This window comes from Hydra viridissima, unplaced genomic scaffold (assembly GCF_058129835.1).
Source record: "Hydra viridissima isolate aposymbiotic clone 2 unplaced genomic scaffold, HvirCarnegie_v1 scaffold_15, whole genome shotgun sequence".
Taxonomy (NCBI): domain Eukaryota; kingdom Metazoa; phylum Cnidaria; class Hydrozoa; order Anthoathecata; family Hydridae; genus Hydra; species Hydra viridissima.
The window spans coordinates 3,070,062-3,089,731 of NW_028324314.1; the positions used below are offsets into that span (position 1 = coordinate 3,070,062).

The window sequence follows — 19,670 nt, forward strand, 5'->3', positions numbered from 1 at the left end:
CTCTAATTAATTCCCGCAGTGCCTTGTGGGACTTGATATCATTAAAACTTAGAACGTTTGGTTTTATTGCCATTTATAGCGATGTTATGAAAACCTATTAACTGGATTACTTGCCAAGCGTTGATACATTTCTTTTTGTCAACATTCTTGATTCAAGTGATGCTTTTTTTTTTTTGAACTTGTATAGATGTTTTCAAACGTTTTATGTTTTGTTTCCTTATGAAAGCCTTAAATGTGTTTTCTTTTAAAGGGCTGTTTTGTTTTTGCGTTAAAATTTGTCACAGGTATTTTATTTATTTGAAAAAAAAAAATTTTAAACCATTGTGGTAACGTCATGTTAATCCTAAAGGCATTTTTAATTTGAGAATATTCATTATTCAATAAGATTACTTATAAAAACGTGTCTTTGTAAGATAGTAACACTAGTAACAAGTTACATTATAGAAAAGGAAGTCACTTTTGAAGTAAATATAGAGGAAAGAAGTAGTTAAAAAGAAAAAACCTGCCTGTTGAAATTTATTTTAAAATGGAGATATTAATACTTTTCACTAATTGTGGCTTTAACTTAGTTCAGTGATGAGGGATGTATGGTTTTTATATCAAAAGTGATAATATTAATGATTATGGGTGTAAACATGTTTTCAGCTACATATGGGCATCAAACAGGAAACAAAGTCACTACAGGCTCACTGTAAACTAAGATAGAGCAGGCAAAGGCGTGCTTGCTCAACAACATCACTAAAATTAACAGTGGTTGGCTGAAGCATGGTATAGTGTTGCGTCATTATTTGTATTCATGCTTTTATTGTTTTTAAGTATATTTTTTTTAGTTTAGCATTTAAAAATAAAAAAAGCTAAACTCATTTTTGGCTAAATTTTTGGCTTTAGCCACATTTTGGTGTTGAATTTGATTGTGAATCACGTTATCAATAACTGAAATGACTGCTAGTATGTAATGCTGCTGGAGTAAGGGAGCTGGTAAAGCATTTGCCTAAAAGGTGGCAAAACGAATCCATATTGCTCACTTAAATTCTAAGGGATAACAACTCAACTAAACTAGGTGGGTCATTTCGATGTCAGCGCTGTATGCATCAATTTTTTCTGCATGACGCAATTTAACTTGCAGCGTATACTAATTTCTTGGTATCTGCTAAAAAAACCTCTCAAAATGAGCAATATCAGCACAAAAAGTTTGCAAGAAGCGCCAGTAAATACCTTTCATTCTAATTTCTTTAGTTTCAAACAGTTCAATTTTTATTGAAATCTCATTTCAAATAAATTCTTTTCTAAAACTCATACTTTTTCAAAAATACTCTTTTGTTGGTATCCAAAACACATTTAAGAAACAAAAACACTGAGAGTTTAAAGATGAAATACCGATATTTATTGTTTAACTATTTTTTAAGCCTAACAAATTTTAGTTATGTATATAGTTTTTATCCTACTGAAATAAACAATCTGAAATTAATATACCTAGAGAGATATAAACATCATATGAAAATATATAAGCTGCTTATTCAAAATGGCTTTAATGAACGAAAAATGGGATGTAATGATAACCTATAATTGGGAAACAGGTAATAGTTACGCAGATGATTTGTACAAGGCTCTGACTGCTAGAGGCTATGCAGTGTGGACAGATGAAACTAATATCCAGGGTACCATAGGAGTGGAAATACCAAAAGCTGTTGCGAACTCCGAAATTATTTTATTCCTGATTTCAGAAAAGTATGAGAACTCACATTATTGTAAAGCAGAATACAGACTTGCTCATGCAGACATGAAAAAAATCTTGCCTATACAAGTGGAAAACTACTACCCTGCCGAAGGTTCCGAATTGCGTTTATACATAGCTGGGGAGAAATTTTATAAATTGTTTGAAGATAAAGAAGAAAATATGATTAAAATAATGAAGGCAATAGAGAATCGTATTGGAAATGGAATTTTGAAAAATCGTCTGAAAGGTAAATTTTGTTTGGATTACAATTTAAATAAAGTCGAATTTTTTCTTAAAAAACGATTAGTTTTTTTTAGTTTATGCCGAGTTAATGTTGGCTTTTATTAACTAGCATACGGAGTTTCACTGCAAAAAGGGGATAATTTCAATGAGGTTTGTAAATTATCCACCTGCTTAAAAATTAGATAAGAATTGGCTCAGAGAATTTTCATTTTTCAAAGTGCACTTTTTTTTTAAGTCGTTCAAATTAAGAGTTTTGAGTGCGAACGATTGTTATAAGCCATTCGATCATTTTTTAAATAAAATCTTCAATCGTTCAAAGAAGATTCTAGCAATTTTTTTTAAAATCCGTTTTTCATTTTGACTCTTTTCTTTTGTTAAACTCTAATTTTATTTATTTTAAATAAATTCAAATTTTGATTAAATTTAACTTTGATTTAATTTTATTTTGTAAATTTAAGTTTTGAGTAACAGCTATCATTAACATTCGCTTTCATTAACTTTAGTGCTTTATTAATGTCCTGTATTTCCAACATAAAAACTAATTTTTCTCATTCAAACTAAGGATTTCTATTTGTTGTTGTGATATCACTTACTGTATTTAGTTTAATTGGCTGAAAAACCTTTTCATGCGATAAGAGATCAGTGCATATGCAGATTTCTTTTACGAATAAATTTAGCATGAACTTGTAGCTTTACGCAATCGAGAGGTTCTCCATTCGTTCACATTAGCTTTTTTATTTTTGGCTCGAGTTGAAATTGTGAAAGGTTTATGAAGTGGAAGACCTTTGAAAACCAACCGTCTTTGCTTAACAAAAAGTTTGGTTTGAGTTTAACAAGAAGTTGGTTCGGAGTTAATTAAGTAAAATGGAATAAAGAGAGCATTTGAGTCATTATTATAGTTTTACATTAGCGAAGAGAAACTCTCTTGTATTAACACTGCGATTAAGATAACACCATGTTTTGTTGTTAAGTTTGAATAACGCCATATTTTATTATTATGTTAGGATAATACCATATTATATTGTTATGATAAGATAGCACCATATTTTATTGAAATACCATTTGGTCTTAAATAATTATGAGTAGATAAATATTAAAACTAAACAAGTACTTTTTTGAGTCATGTTATCATTTTAAACAGGTTCAAATGCTCAACGTTTTTAGACTGTTTTCAATAGCTATTGTGGTTAAAGGTATTACAAAGATTGATGCGATTGGTTATCTGTAAACGTAAGTCATGTTATTTGAGAGGCTTCTTTTAACGCCCACCTCTCTCAACTGGTTTAGATCAGGGATTGAATAATTATTGTGACATGTTATCGGTTGAAAAAATCTGCAGTTATTGTAGTTGTATGAGGCCGATTTCAGGCTACTACTAGTCGATCGATTCAAAAACGGAACTTAAACGTTTGTATTATCGTTATAACTACTTAATAAAAAAAATATTAGTAAATTGCTCAGACTTTTTGAACATACAAAAAGTTTTTCTGAAAATCCTAAAAGATTCGAGGCAAATGAGTATTTTTTATGTTGCATCTGATTTTGAAAAGATTTGACTATGACCTTGTAACTATTTTGAATATTAGTAACAGAATTCTTAGTGTTTTGGCCTAAACGTTGAGGCAGACAAAAAAACCATCATGATGCGATGTTTTTGCATTCATATACACCAATAATATTATTTATGTGAATGACACGTGAAGTAACTTGGAATGTTTTACTAAATGTTTATAATTTATGCGATGAATTAGCTGGCTAGTTCTCTGCTCAAATTTACCAATAAAGAAACCCATTTACTTTTAAACTTATTTTCGAATAAGAAACAAATTTCATATTGGAGATTAAAACATAAAATTTAAAAGTTTGTCATACCTCCAAATGGCGTAAAGGGTTCCAAGGAAGTTAAGGTCATATCTTTTGAGTTTTCTTACTTCAGTAACACTCATACACACACACACATTTATATTTATTAAGAAAATTTCTTATAATAGATTATTATTTATATTTAGAGAATTCGTATTATTTGATGTTTTCTTATCTATATAATATACACTCTTATACTAGGTGTCAACCTTCAAGTCATGTATATAAATATTTACTCTTTATAAGTTATCTCTTAATTTAGGTATTCCCAACGAAATAAAAAGAATAGTAGTAGAAGATGTTTTATTGGAATGGAAAAAATGTGCACGTTGCACAGGTTTTAGTGATGTTGACACTATCATTGATTCCCTTGAAAATGAGTTGGATGGTGATAAAAGTAAAATGAGCGGTTTTCTGGATAAAGTCTACCAGGCTCATCCATATAACTATATGGAATTAATTGAAAAATCTCTGACAGACTTGGAAAGAAACGATGTCATTCTTAAATTAGGTCTCGGTAAGGTATCAGTTTTTCAATTTTCGTGCATTCATTTTCATTGGAATGATTATTTCCTTTTCTCAAAAAAATTCTATTTGCATTATAAAGATCTAAATCTTTATAATGCAAATACCTGTTGAAGAAAAATCATTGTCTTTTTTGTCAAAAATAAACGCTAAGATAAAACTCAATTCAAATCCTTTTAAAATGATGAACTAAAAGCACCTTTTCAAGTTATATCTAAGTTGTAGAGGAACATTTTTCTTCAAAAAAATATATCAAGAAAATTACTTAAAATAATTCAAGGATATCGGAATGGGAAAAGCTGGGAAAGCATAGCTTTTTCTCCCCTCCTCCCCTTTTCCTCATTTTCTCCATTGCCCTTCCTTCTTCTTGTCCCCCTCCCCCCCTTCCTCTGCCCCAACTCCACTTTCCAAACAGCTATTAAAGTTATTTAAAAGTTGCAAATTTAATTTTTACTCGTATCGCAAACCTCGGTAGAATGCAAGTCAGAACTTTATGTCACTTTTACTTTTACTGCTTTTAGGCGTTGGATCTCATTTCACTACAAATTTAGCCTTTTAAAGATTTTCTTTCATTAGGTTGTAAGATCTTGGTAGAATTACCTCTAGTAGGATATTTTGTGGACACTTTTTGCTAAGTAATTTTCACTAAGCAATTTAAACTGCTGCTTAAGCATCTTTAGCGGAAAGATTATTGAAATTATCTTTTAATTGAAACTAGTTGAAGTTATGTAGATGACCTTTGTAAATATATGTCAAGCAAACAAATTAGCTTTTTTGAGATTGGTTTTTTTTTGTTTTGTGCACTACTAAAAGATCATTTTCCACTTGAAATGACAAACCTGATAAGTAAGACAATAGCAATGCATTAGAACTTCTCAAAAACCATTGCATAAGTTTTTGAGAAGTTGAAACGGATTGAAAGTTCAGCATTTCATCTAACTTTGTTTTTCCACGTGTTGTGCGACAATCTTAACTCTTTAATCTTAGAACCTACTCAACTCTTATGTAGCTTTATGTAGCAGAAAAAACAATTTTTCTGCTATTCTCATAAACTTTTTCCGTATGTTTTCGTTGGTTCTCAGAACTTTTTTAGTCTATTTGTGACATTCATTAGGTTAACTTTAATCAAGATAATAACAAAACTTCTTAGATTTAAAAAGAGAAATTTTTTGAAAATATGTATGTATGTATGTATGTATGTATGTATGTATATATGTATGTATGTATGTATGTATGTATGTATGTATGTATGTATGTATGTATGTATGTATGTATGTATGTATGTATGTATGTATGTATGTATGTATGTATGTATGTATGTATGTATGTATGTATGTATGTATGTATGTATGTATGTATGTATGTATGTATGTATGTATGTATGTATGTATGTATGTATGTATGTATGTATGTATGTATGTATGTATGTATGTATGTATGTATGTATGTATACAAGCATGAATGTATGTATGTATGCATGTATGATATGGAAAATAATTTTTTTAAATTAATTAGATATTATATTTTCCCATGCATTTGCTTTCAGATAAACGCGTAACACTCAAGAAATATTAATCTAAAGAGTAAAAGCAGATGCAGCAACATTTGTTTTTAAAACTGAACGTTTTTAATACAGAATTTCAATGATATTGAATTTGAAAGTGAATTTCAAATGAAAACTAAATTGCTTTTGATATCTGGCATTACTGGTATTGGGAAAACAAGTCTTCTTAAAATGTGCCTGTTAAAATGGGCAAACGAATCTTTATGGAAGAATATAGATTTGGTGTTTTATTTTGAATTTAACCAAGTAAATCATAAAACTAGTATTGATGAACAAGTTCAAGAGTTTTACGCCAATATTTCAAAAGAATGGAACAACTTTTCAAACTTTTCAAAGTTGTTTATAATCGATGGGTTGGATGATTTCTCGAACGAGTCCCCTTTTATCAAAACAATTGCAAAAGCATTGAAAAGTCCGAACAATAAATGCATTGTTGCTGGAAGATTTAGAGCAATAAAATTGTTTAAAGATAAAATCAATGTTATACTCAAAAAGGAAAAAGAACCACCGCAAATTTCATCATTTCATGTAGCAGGTCTTGATGATGATGAGATAAAAAAATTATATTGAAAACAAGGAAATAGATAATCAAAAGGAAAAGATAAATGGTTATCTTAACGCCTCTGAGTTTTTCAAAGCCATAATATCTGTACCATTTTGTTTAGGAAAAGTGTGTGAAGTTTTTAATTCTCTTTCAATGGATAGCAAACATTCTTTTAACAGCTTGACTGAATTTCACTGTGATATTTTTTTATACTTTTTGCAAACTCATGTTAACAAACACAATAAACTAGTGATAGAAGTGAGGCAGTATTTATCACAAATTTATGATCTAGTTTATCAGGTTTTGGATCAAGGCGAAGTTAGTTTTCCTTATTTTAAATTACCAAATTTGAAAGATTTTAAAGAAATTGATTACAAGCAGTTTGAAGCAATCATTGGATATCAGCTTTCTCTTTTCTCCTTTTTGATTTTTTGTGCTTCTATTCATGCATCCAATCATTTAAGTCCTACGGAAATTACAGGCAACAAAAACTTACGAGTTGTTGTATCAATGATCTGTGGAATATTGAATTTAAAAGATACAGCTAGTAAAGGTTTGGGAGACTATTTTCAATCTTTAACAAAGGTTTCAAACGAAGAAAGAAAGGATCAATTGCTCAACATCATTTGCGGTAAGTGTTACTGTTAAAAGATCGGCTAAAAATCTTTTCAAGATTTAAAATTTATAAGGTGATCTTTTTGCGTGGTGAAGTTTGATGATAGGAAACTTCACCGAACGATAGACAATTTTAAAGCAAAATCAAAGATAAACGAACCCAAACGATTAATATTTTGGTTTCCTCACTTTACACTGTATTTTTTTAAATATCTTCATTATTTGTTGTTAATTTATTATTACTAAACATCACTACTTTTATCATAATTATTGAGTTAGTGTTTTAATTTCATACTTAGATTAAACTAACTTTTTTTATGTTTTTCTTTTGACATGATATATTTAGAATCTCTTCCAAAGATGGCGCTTTTCGGTATGCAACTTTTACATTTATCTTTTTGCCCGTTATAAAATCCTAATTTCAACGTTAAACTACATTTTTATTTAAAGTAGAATGCCAACTGGTTTGAATGAATCATTAGAACTATCGTTTGATTAGACATAAGATTACGTGAAACTATTTTTGTGCGTTTTAACTTTAGATTTACTCTGAGATAACTTGTATGAGATAAGAGAATGTAAAGAGAAATCATTCAAAGTAATTTTAAAATATCTTGGGTTTAATAGTTCAATTATGAATGTTACTAAAGATGTCTTTGTAATATTTATATGTAGAGATAAAGGAGGTGAGAAAAATTACTATAAAACTTATTGTTTACATCAGTAGCTGCAATAGAAGATGTCAAAAGTATTTTATGGTAAACTTCTAACAGTGGGGCATGTAAGTGCAACTCAATATAAACAATTCAAATTTAACACCATTAAACTTTAAACTCTTCAAGTAAACAATTAGAAGTTGGGTCTTGTGAGGCGTTTGTCATTAATGCAAAAAAAAAATAACAAATGATTTAAGAAAGAGAAAATAAAAAGACAAGTATAGAGTAAAAGCGGGTCAAACCGATCACCGAACAATAAAAATCAAGTAGCTTTATTATTTTTTAAAATTTTTAAACTATTTTTTTATATAAGATAAAAAATATTAACAAGCACATTATTTATTTTTTTTAGTTGTTTTTGAAAACTAGAAGAAAACTAGAAGAAAAAAAAAATGATCGCTTTTGGCAGAAAGTCTGTTAAAACCGATTAATATAAAATACATTTAATAAATTCACCAAGTGCCTAATTTAAAATTCACATACTACCTAATAAAGGAATTTAAAGTAAATATGTGAAAGATCGGTTTCACCAGAAAAAATTTAATATTAGTTTTTCTTACATTTTTGTTTCATTTTTAATTATAAAACGACACAAAAAAATTATGTAATCGGTATTAAAATTAAATTTTCTACAAGACAGAGGTAAAATTATTTTTAAACGATTTATGGTTCCCGAATTATTACGATAGCAAATAAAAGAAAAATGCAAATTTTTACGACTCTCTTTTAAACTTTTATAAAAATAAAATGACTGAAAAATGACTTGGATTTTATTTTGACACATTTGAATTGAGGAGATGATTCTCTTTCTTCTGGTGTTTTTATTTTTGAAATATTCCTATCAGTTCCGCTTTTATTTAAATTTTTCGATCAGTGATCGAAAAAATGGTTTGATCGGTTTTGACCCGATTTTACTCTATTGCTTAAAAAAATTTGGTTGAAGGAAAATATTGTAGAAGCTGTGAAATTTGAGCTGAGCAAACGTTTACAAGCCTCAAGTAGATCTAGAAAATGATGAAACTGGTTTGTGAATGCAAATGTGTCAAAAAGATATCAGGACAAAAAAACTAAAAAATTTTATTGTCTTTCAGCTAAATTGAATTCCTAACAGGTCGTTTTTTGAATTTCCAGAGAGACTATAATATCCCGCCAATTATAAAAACGGCTGATTTATGAGGATTTGTAATCGATGACTTTTGTGAATAGTGATAATCAATATATTACTGAAAATGATTTGCAATTAATTTTATTTTAAGAGTTTCAGATTATCGATATTACCGATCTAATTTATGATACTGAATATCCACCTTGATTGTTTTAAGAAAAGTAGAGTCAAAACAAGTTTTTTACAGTTGATATTTACGGAAGTAATAAGGATAATATATTTCGAAAAGAAGCTCTAAAACTCAAGTATAATTACTAAAAATAGAACACCATTTTATAAGACTTCAAATACATAGTAAATAAACAGTATATTGAGATTTCAATAAATTTTTTCGAATGGTTTTTAAATTTAGTCTCAACTTCGCTACTTGCTATAAAACACTTTAGTATGAAGAAGTAATAGTGAATAATGAAGAAGTAATGAAATGATTAAATTTTAAATAGTTTAATTACAACTAAGTCAAAATAAAGTTAAAATTCCATCAAGCTGAAATTTTAGATTCTTAACAAATGCCAAGGTTGTTTATATTTTTTAAACTTTTGATTGGTAAAAAGTTGTTAGCATTTTTATTGGTTGAGTGATTTCAATCGTTTGTAAAGAATCATCTCTTTTTTTCTTTCTTTAGATGGGTTTATAACTTTTTGTTTTGTTTATTGTAAATATAATTATTTTTTGTTTAATCAATAAAATATTATCAAACTATTATTAACAATACTTGTTTGAATTATTTTGCTACAACTTACATATAATTTCGACTTCTTGTTTTATGTAAACCAAAAGTTTGAATAGAAATGAATAATAAAATTTTTCTTGCTCAAAATATGATCTTTTTCAGGTAAAAATGAGGAAAAAGAGTTTTTCATAGAATGCTTTTACGAAGCCCAAGCTACCATCACCAATAAAATGAAAAAAATGATTAAACGTCGAGAGTGGCTGCTTCTTATATCCGATGAAAGCGAACCATGGAGAATAGTTCAACAAAAGTATTTTTTCAACAAGTTCTTTGAAGAAAAAATGAAGTTAAAGTATTTGTGTGTTAAGAAAGTTTGTTTATCATCGGATGAAATAGAGTTAATCAAAAAGTGTTCATTAAACGTTTCTTGGGTCATCTTTAAATTCCCGGTGAAGATCGAAAGGTGGAAACCAAGCAATCAATTTAAACTCTTGTGGATATTTATAGATAGCAACGTCTCAGGGACGGACTTCGAATACTTTTATCCATGGATTGAGCAGTGTCAAAAGTTGCGTCTTTACACCAACATCAAAATTGCATTCATCGAATGTATATATGAAAAAATTAAAGCATACTCAAATATTAGGAAGTTGAAAGTCCGCTACTGTGATGAAAGAATTAACAGCATTAAGGAATTTGAATCATTTGTGAAGAAACCATCTCAACCTAGCTCATAATAAGTTTAAGATTACGTTCCAAGCTTCTGCTGATATATCGAATATAAAAAAATAGTTCGAATTTAGTTAATTCGTTGAAAAACTATGTCTATGTATTGCTAAATATTATGATTAAAAAACTTGAAAATTTTTTTGTAACTCGGATAGTGTAAACAGTTTTGAAATGTTTCAAAGTTTATTTGAAAAGTTGGTTGTAAAGATGAATAATTGATTGTAAATTTAGAAAAAGAATTTAAGAGAGGAAAGAGAATTAGATTCAAATATGTTTGTAAAACTGCGTTAAATGCATTTAACTATTTTATGCGTGAAATGCATTTACCTGTTGATTATTTATTAAAGGAAGTATGAAAAATTATTCTGTGAAAGCATCAGTTAAGATAATCTACGCTTGTAAAACATATTTTTCTATGCTACTCCAATATCAAGTATTGTTCGGCGTAATATAATGCACAATATAAACTAATATCTAAATTTTTATGTTTCTTTTATATAATTTACAGGTTATTTACAAGATAGCAAAAAAGGAGAATTAAATTTGTTACACAAGAATTTGATAAGAATCGATTTGGGACTCAAGTACATGCATGGTGGATCCTTCAAAACGTTGATTTGGCAAGAGTGTATTGATATATTGACATGCAATATAGATATATTGAATATACTTATATACATGGCTGCCGAGAGGGGAGGGTGGACGGGGAAAATTCCCGGGGCCCCGTGTGTGTAAAAATAATTTTTTTAAATAACTTTTAAAAGATTTAAGTAGTTTTGAATTTTAAAAGATTTAATTAATTTTCATTTTTAATTTTCAGTGACCTCTTAGTCTTTACTCTCTTAAACAGGCTTTACTAGTTATCTTTTGATAAGCGATTGTTTCTGGTCTCCATTTTTTGTAAAAATCATAAAATAATTACACAATTGTCGCTTGCCTTACTAATCGAACTATTTCCATTTATCAGTGAAGGTACAATAGAGTTTCTGTTCGCTTTTGTAAAAACTGTTTTAAACTTTAACGGTGTGACTGATTTGTTTTACGTCCGATTGAACGTGTGTGTGTTCACACGATTTTCTCGTACCTTTCTTCGGTTGTGTATGTCATAAATTTGAACCAAGTAAAACTTAAAGAAGACTTCTAAAGTTTCTCATGCTTCCCTCCTCACACTGTGATATTTTCCTTTTTTAATATCTCCCAAATAGTTTTAAGTTTTCAAAGTAATGATTAGTGTAGTAAAAAACAAGCTTTAAATAGTTTAGAGATTCAATTCGGTGAATGAGTATTAAATCGGAATCTTTGTTCACTTCAGTTAACTTCATTATTTACTATGAGAGTAAATAAAGCAGTAAATCGATGACACCGTTGGAAAAATGCAGTAATTCGATGACACCGTGGTGAAGTCTTTTGTTCTAAGAACAATTTCCACACAATCTTTAATAAACTCCAAAGTGATTGATTTGCAAAACTTCACATTTTGAGCCATTAAGTTTGCTCAGAAAAAATTGCTGCTGTCATCGTATTCTGCTAATTATGTTAACTAATTATATTAACGGTGCTGTTGTTGTAGACAATAAGTCAAAGTCCTGTTTACCACTTTGTGAAAACTTCTGATTGTACTGTGATTGACTGGAACTTCCATGTAATCCCCAACTGCTAGTCAATATTAAATTTTCAAACTCCTTGTTTTCAACATCCAAGTGTTCCGTAATTTCTGCACTTTTCATCACAACAATATGTTTCGTATTGTTCTCCATCAAACCTTGCAATTTTAATTTATTTTTTGTTTCACTAATTTCGATGTCTTCTTTTGTGGTATACAACCCGTTGGTCAACTTGGAAAACAACGAGGACCCGCTTGCTGAAATGCTTCATACTGGTCTTCGGAAACATTCGTTCTGACCATAATTTCTAAAGCTTCTTCTGCCAACATTTGTGTTGTGTTTTTTGACAGTTAGTAAATAGTTCTTTCAAATTTTCTTTTTTTGCGATAACTTCTGATAAAACTTTTACCAAACTAAAATCTCTTTCTTTAAAAGCTTTTCCGTGGGCGTGCTGCAAAGCTTTCTCGACTAATTCATATTTAAGATCATTTTCTTCTTCGTTTTTTTGACATTTTGTTGCTTGCTGTCATTATGTAACTGTTTAAAATTTTTCTCTTGGCCGTCTATATTTCTTAGACGTTAATGTCTTCGCTGATGTACTGCATAGTAGTACATCAGCGAAGAGTAGCATCTAGTAACTCTGGACTAAATTTTTGGAAAAATTACCAAAGTTTGAACTTCGTGTGAATTTTTTAAAACTTTAGATATGATTTTTAAAAATTAGACTCAATGTCCTTTCCAACGATGTCTGGGAAAAATAATTAAATTTTATATTAAAATGTAATTTTTTTTTTCTCAGACAGTTATATATACCACCTTAAAAAAGGATCTCTTGTAAACCCCAACATTGGAATTTGACCAAAAGTTTTGACACTGATGGTTCATATCTTTATAAAGGTCCAAGAAACTTTAAATTTTGGATTTTTCTGTTTTATAGTGTTCTTAATCAAAAGAAAATTTCAAATTAAAATTCAGTAAAATAACTTTTATGATTTTTGTCCGCCAAATTTCCCACTGCAGATGGTTAACTTGTAGGCCGCAAAAACTAAAAAGTTATTTCAATCTTCATAATTATATAAGTTTCAATTGTTCATCTAAAAAACTAGGAGTTTGTAGATGAAAAATTGAATTATCTACAAAACCTCGTAAGCACAGTAAACCAATCTTTCAAAGATTATTACAAATTTAATCATATTCTCCTATCAAATTTGGTTAAATATCGGGTAAGAGGTAGTTAGAGGAGGCTGTTAACCATTGAAATGATATTTTGTGATGAAGATTAAACAATTATCTATCAAGACAGTTATACTTCCATTATTCACAAGCTTAGAACAATAACAAATATAAGGTTAAAAGAGATATCTATTGTGCTCTTTTTTGTAAATTGGGACGTCTGAGAACTCTTGTTATAATACATTTGTTAGAAAGTTATTCTGCATTTAAAAAGTTATGTTAAACTACAACTTTTATACCAAAATACATTATGACTATGTAAAGTTTTACTAATTGAAGCAACAGTTTCTTATTTGCGTCTTCTAAAAATTCAAAAGTGCGGTGCAGCTATGTCAAATGACTTTTTGATCATTTGACGATTTAGGATCAACGATTTTTTTTGTAAACTGAACTTTATTTCAAAGGGTAATTTTCATTTACAACAAAAACGTAAAATTTTTTTTTGTTCCATTGATATCTTTATCATTTGGAAAACAAGACCATTGTTTGTCTCTCTATATAGCATGATTAAACGTGCAATCCATGAAAACATGTTTTATGCCTTCTGCTATCACTAATACATAGCGATTTTAAACTCAGCATCACAAAACAAAAACGTTTTTTGTAGAAAAAAAAAAAAAAAAAAATTAAAAAAGAAAGAAAGAAAAGAATTCCTTTTTTCTTTTAGAGATGATTACACACCATGGATTACATTTAAAACTTAAAAGTATCAATTTGAGGAATGCTCCTCCGATCGGCAAGTGTTGATGCAACTTTTAAAAATTATTCCCTTCTAATGATTTAATTATAATAAGGTTTTTTTGAATAAATGTTATTACAATAACGTTCGTTCTTCGACGGATACTCTCTGACTTGCTCATGAATGGGACAACCAAACGTCAAATTTTCTTTAAACCTAACCAAAAAATCCTTAATGATTATTCGTACAACTTTTGTACAAGTCGAAAACTTTCATAGTTTTAAAAGTCAGTTATACCCGCTTTCTCTTACTACCATTTCTTTGTCTTTTTCGCGTAATATTATTAAAATTTATTAACACGTAATGCTAGAAATCTTTGATATTGTTATATGGAAAATTTCTATGAGTAGAATTTAGCCATAACAGACGTAGAACGCTCTACCATTCAGAAATAATTTATAGTACTTCCTTATTTCTGTAGACTCTCATAAAACTGAATTTTTATTATGAAGTTAAAAAACGGAATCTTAAGCTGTAACTGCTGTAAACGAACCAAGAAAAAAAAAAGTAGAAATAAAAATAAAAAAAGGGGAGGGGGGATTAGCGTGCATGTAAAAAATTTACGCACGGAAGGGAAGAATTTAGTAGTAGTCCGCATTAAAGCCCGTGTTTAAAAAAAAATGCCAAAAGACACTGGTCCGGGTGTTTTTGCTGCTGAAAAAATATTAAAAAAGAGATATAAAAAGGTACGTTTAATAATTTAACTTTTAATGGATGAATTATTCTAATTCAAAAGATAAACACCATAAATCCAATACATAGTTGCTGGAGGCAGCCTAAAATAATTATCAGCTAGTTCCATTTATATTTCGTTTTTACTTGACCTATATTTTAACTCTTTTAAAAGTCTGTTTTATAAGTGTTATTTATAAATTTAATAAAATAAGTTCTACTTTTACTATGTGACTAGTTTATTTTTTATGTTTTTTTCTTGTCTTTTCTTTATCTTATCTAGGTCATTGCGTTTTATTAGTGAATTACTATTTGCAATGACCTGTGTTTTTTGTAACATCCTTAACACGAAATACATTTATATTGGTATTGATATTGTATAATTGAACCTCTATTTGAACTTAATATCAACTTCACATGTAAAGAATTGAATAAACAATGTTATTATTATATTTAACACTAGTTCAAACGTGTTTTAGCTTTTCCTTCGTTATTTCAGGGTCGTGCTGAATATTTGATTAAATGGCAAGGATATTCAGCTAAGTACGATTTTAGCTCTTTTTCAGAATACAAAAAAAGCTTTTGTCGTACATTTATAAATAAGCAACTAAATCTATTCTTGAGTCATATGTTTTATGTAACTCTTTACCATTACATTTATGGTCTAATTTAAAGTCACTCTAATTCCTAAAGTTATCATGCCAAATTTTGTAACTGTTTTTGTCTTGGCCAACCATTTTTTGTAACGTAGCAAAATTATATCTAATAGTATGCACGGTCGTTCAAACTCTGTTAATAAGCGACAGGTTATTGTGCGCAAGCGCAGTTGGATTTTGAAAATTTTAGAACTTTCAAAATGGCTACGGACCTTCGTTACAGAATGAATTTTTACTTAGCGACCAATTTTTCATTACTTATCACGTTTTTTAAAATCGTCTACGTTGATAACCAGCTTTTAGACTGTTAGTAATGTTTCGGTAACTTAATTTTATTAAGAAGTAAGTAAAATGAAAGAGGAATATTATTTTATGATTGAAGAGGATCTACCTAAAAAAACTTTTTCTTTGATTTGTTTACAAATTTGTAAGTCTTTTTACATTTTTTTTGAGCGATAAAACTTAAAAGTTTTTCTACTTTTACTTATATGAATCTTTTAACTTTTTATTTCTTATAAAAAATCTTAGCACTCAATTTTTTTTCTTGTTCAAAATTTACATCTAACTATTGTCCTAAATTGATAACATTTTATTTATATCGTTTGTGAAATAAAAATTGTCCTTATGTAAAAAACTTGACTAAATGTTTTTAATAATTTTAAATAAAATCTTTTACTTTATATGAAGTTTTTTATTGATTTATTAGCTTAATTTACTTCATGAATATAAACACTACATAATGCATGTGGTTAAGTTTGATGGTTATTCACAAGAACTATCCAAAAAGTTTAATTATTTTTAGATGAAAATCCATTACAAAAATTTGAATCTTATTTACAGGGTCTGTGGATATTTGGTTGGGAAAAAAAAGTATCCTATTGGAATAAACCAAAAAAAGAACATTGAACTATGTATTCCATGTCATGTTGTCAGATTTAGAGAATGTACACTCATCTAAAAATTTTCAAAACGTTATGATACCATATATAATATGATCAAAAGAATGAAATCAACAACACTTCTTTTAAATATCAACTGGAAAACTCATTGTGATAAATGCTATTGTTATCAGCAGTTAGAAAAACTCAGTAAAAGTTTAAATGTTACTAAATCACTAAAACAAAATAAAAATGCTTATTGGTTGCCCTGGTATTGGTAAAAAAGTGTGGTCATCTTCCATGATTGCTACCATTAAAAAAAGCATTGTGACAGCACATGACTTGGAAATAGATATTGAAGAACTAAAAAAAGAAATCAATCCTCATTTACAACTTTACCAGTGTAATTTTTATGGTAAAATACCAAAACAACCAGCAACTCAAAAAAAATGTGAACACTTATTTTGTGTTTTCTGTCTTGTGGAAAATATAAAGGTTAACCAACTCAATGAAACATTATGTCCAAAATATAAACAGCTTATTTTACCTGAAGATTTGATTTCCAGTATTAAAACAAATTCTCTTTTAATTATGTTGACTATTGCATGTATATGTAAAAAAAAGTTTAATTCAATCAAAGAATATGATTTAGATATTAATCATAAGTGCATCTGCCTTGATAAATCGTTAATATTACCACAATCAGCCCCATTGTTATCATCATCAATATTCTCATTTGCATCTAATTTGGTTTCATCGTCATCATCATCATCATCATCATCATCATCATCATCATCATCATCATCATCATCATCATCATCATCATCATCATCATCATTGTCATCGTCATCATCATCATCATCATCATCATCATCATCATCATCATCATCATCATCATCATCATCTTCATCATCTTCATCATCAGTTATTCATCAACAACGTTTCTAATTTTAATTAAGGCTTTTAATAAATATTTATTGTCAATAAAACAGCTGTATTATCTAATTAGATGTAGTTATATTCTCCATAATTGTCTCTACATTACCAAACTAGAAACCAAGATTGCTGTGGCAAAGGCATAACTGACGAGGGAAACACACCCACATGGCCTTGTCAAAACCAATTCATGAAAAAAAAAGTTTTTTGTTGCAGTTTGATATTATTTATCTTCTCATTGCCATTAATGTTAGTATATATTTTGATGAATTGGTAATTTGTTTGCTTAAGCAGAGGCTTAAACAAACCAATAGCAGGAAACTCCCTACTCTTCCAGGTTTTTTTACAATCTGCCCTTCCTTTTGCTTCATATTATTGAACAACTTCTATGTATTGATGCAATGCTTCATCAGCTGTTTGGCAACTTTTCACCGGTCCACTATATATATATATATATATATATATATATATATATATATATATATATATATATATATATATATATATATATATAAATAGGTAATAGATAAAATTTTGGCTTATACTTTTTGTGTTAAAAGATAAACTTGTTTTATCATGTTTATATAAACAAATATAGTTCTGGTATCATATCAAACATTAAAAAAAAAAAAAAAAAAGGCTAATCACATAATTCAGTGAAAAATGTTGAAAGTGTTAAAGAAAAAACTAACCACTCTATTTAGAGCACATTTTTAATCTAATTTTACCAAAATTGTGACTCAAGGAAACTTCAAGCTAATTTTAAAAAAATTTAATCTTTAAAGTTGATCAGTAAAAAGTTGCCAAACAGCTGAAAACATTGCATCAATATATGTCCTTGATCCTAAAATAGCACACAAATTTTAAATGTAATAACAAACAATAAAGAGACCAATTATGAATACAAAGCAAAAGTATATAAACCTGTAAGAGTAAGGAGTGAGATGAGAAGTAATAAAAATTAAAAAAAAACACCTGAAAAACTAAACAAATCTTGCTATTTCACACCAAAAACCTGGCTGTTTTAAACGTATGAAGAGTTTTATTTTAATAAACTTCAGAAAATTTGATTTATATTAAAAGATTGATATAGAAATTTGTTCTTTATTCATTATCATTCGTTAAAAAAAAAAGGAAAAACCAAACACTAACGCTTGATAATGACTTTTTTCGTCTAAATAAAGTATCCACCTATAGTGGTGGTAAATAAGCTCACTCCACTTTAAATTTGGTCGCGATTGCTCTAATACACTGATCTTAAAATATAACTGGATAGCTTATTGAATTGCCTAAGCAAACGAAAAGCAATCAAACCCAATTCAGAAGGTAAAAAGTATCAGAATGTAAAAGAAAAAATATATGTATGTATGAATGTAATATATGTATTTATGTGTGTGTGTATATATATATATATATATATATATATATATATAGCTGTGTGGGTGTTTGTATGTGTATTTACAAGAAGAAAAAGTTGAGTGCTAAGATCTGATAAAAGTGTTAAATACTATAAAAACTCATCTGAATTTTAAAAAAAAAATTATTTAATTTCTACGCTCAGAAAATTAGATAATATATTTTTAAAAGTGTAAACAAATCAGCATATTCAAGAATGTTAATTTACTTAGAAAAGCGCAACTTTAAACTTTTTGATACAAACTTTATCTTATTTGAATCATTTTCTTATGCAACTGAGATATACTTATTATGATTTTAGTTTTAGAAAGAGTTTAAAATGTTGATTTATATGGAAACATTTATAAATAATCAGTCAACTAAATAAAAAAATTCGTTGCTACGGACCGTAGCCATTATCAAAATTTGACTTTTTTAAAGTTACTACTGCGCTTGCGTATAATAACTTGTCACCTCTGAACGACCGTGTATGATATTTTATTACCAAAGTATTTTATGGTATTCTGTGGTATTTCGAGCATTAAATCTTATTAAATGATTTAATTGTCATTTTTTGAATACTTTGGTACTTTCTTACTTGCCAAGCACTAAATTCATACTTTAACTCTTATTTTAGATATAATACTTGGGAACCTGCCGCAAATATACTTGATGAAAGGCTGTTAGAAAGTTACAAAAGTTTGTAAGTTTCTTTCTAAGTTTTTTTTTAAGGTGTAAGTTTAAAAAGCTAATGCATTCATATCATTTGAAAGTGTAAAAATATTTTTAATACTTAATTTAAGCCAAGAAAATTTGTATAAGCCTCACGTAGTTCTGGAAAATGATGAAACTGGTGTAGAAGCAATTATGTCAAAAAGATATTAAGACTTATAAACTGAGAAGTTCACTCGTTGTAAACTTTGTTGACTTCTCAACTGGTCTAATTTAGAATTGCCAGAGCGAACATAACACCCCGGTTTTCCAGCAGGGCCTAATGGCAGCTCACAAAGCAAGCAAAGCCATCCAGTTTTTACAAAAGGAAGTATTTGGCCACCTTCACTCTATTTTCATCTCTGGGATTTCTATTTAGTTTCTCAAGGAAAACATAAAACCAGATAAGAAGTATCCAAGTTTGAGCACTTTTACTCCGCTTAGAGCTTACAAGCACCATGGTATTGAACCCAAAAGTTCTAGACAGACTAA

The 19,670-nt window shown here is 28.5% G+C and overlaps 2 protein-coding genes, 1 long non-coding RNA gene and 1 pseudogene across 4 annotated transcripts; all 4 read left to right on the plus strand.

The window, feature by feature from the left end:
- The first annotated feature begins 372 nt into the window (after nt 1-372).
- LOC149878201 (uncharacterized) lies at nt 373-7,215 on the plus strand. 2 transcript variants are annotated; one of them, XM_090072815.1, is made up of 4 exons: nt 373-768; nt 889-1,964; nt 4,086-4,340; nt 5,895-7,215. In XM_090072815.1, exons 2-4 carry the CDS (start codon nt 1,523-1,525, stop codon nt 5,921-5,923), a joined length of 726 nt encoding a protein of 241 aa, XP_089928941.1. In that variant the 5' UTR covers nt 373-768; nt 889-1,522; the 3' UTR covers nt 5,924-7,215. The 2 variants fall into 2 exon arrangements, with proteins under 2 accessions (XP_089928941.1, XP_089928940.1); XM_090072814.1 differs by lacking the exon at nt 373-768 and having other exon boundaries at nt 829-1,964.
- Nucleotides 6,520-10,560, plus strand: LOC149878202 (uncharacterized). Its single transcript, XM_090072813.1, has 3 exons — nt 6,520-7,087; nt 7,418-7,444; nt 9,788-10,560. Exons 1-3 carry the CDS (start codon nt 6,610-6,612, stop codon nt 10,360-10,362), a joined length of 1,080 nt encoding a protein of 359 aa, XP_089928939.1. The 5' UTR covers nt 6,520-6,609; the 3' UTR covers nt 10,363-10,560.
- Nucleotides 10,561-14,523: 3,963 nt separating this feature from the next.
- On the plus strand, nt 14,524-19,146 carry LOC149878203 (uncharacterized). Its single transcript, XR_016447536.1, has 3 exons — nt 14,524-14,616; nt 15,102-15,145; nt 19,105-19,146. It is a non-coding gene; the product is annotated as an uncharacterized LOC149878203 (long non-coding RNA).
- LOC149878204 (uncharacterized) lies at nt 16,220-17,084 on the plus strand (annotated as a pseudogene).
- Nucleotides 19,147-19,670: the final 524 nt, after the last annotated feature.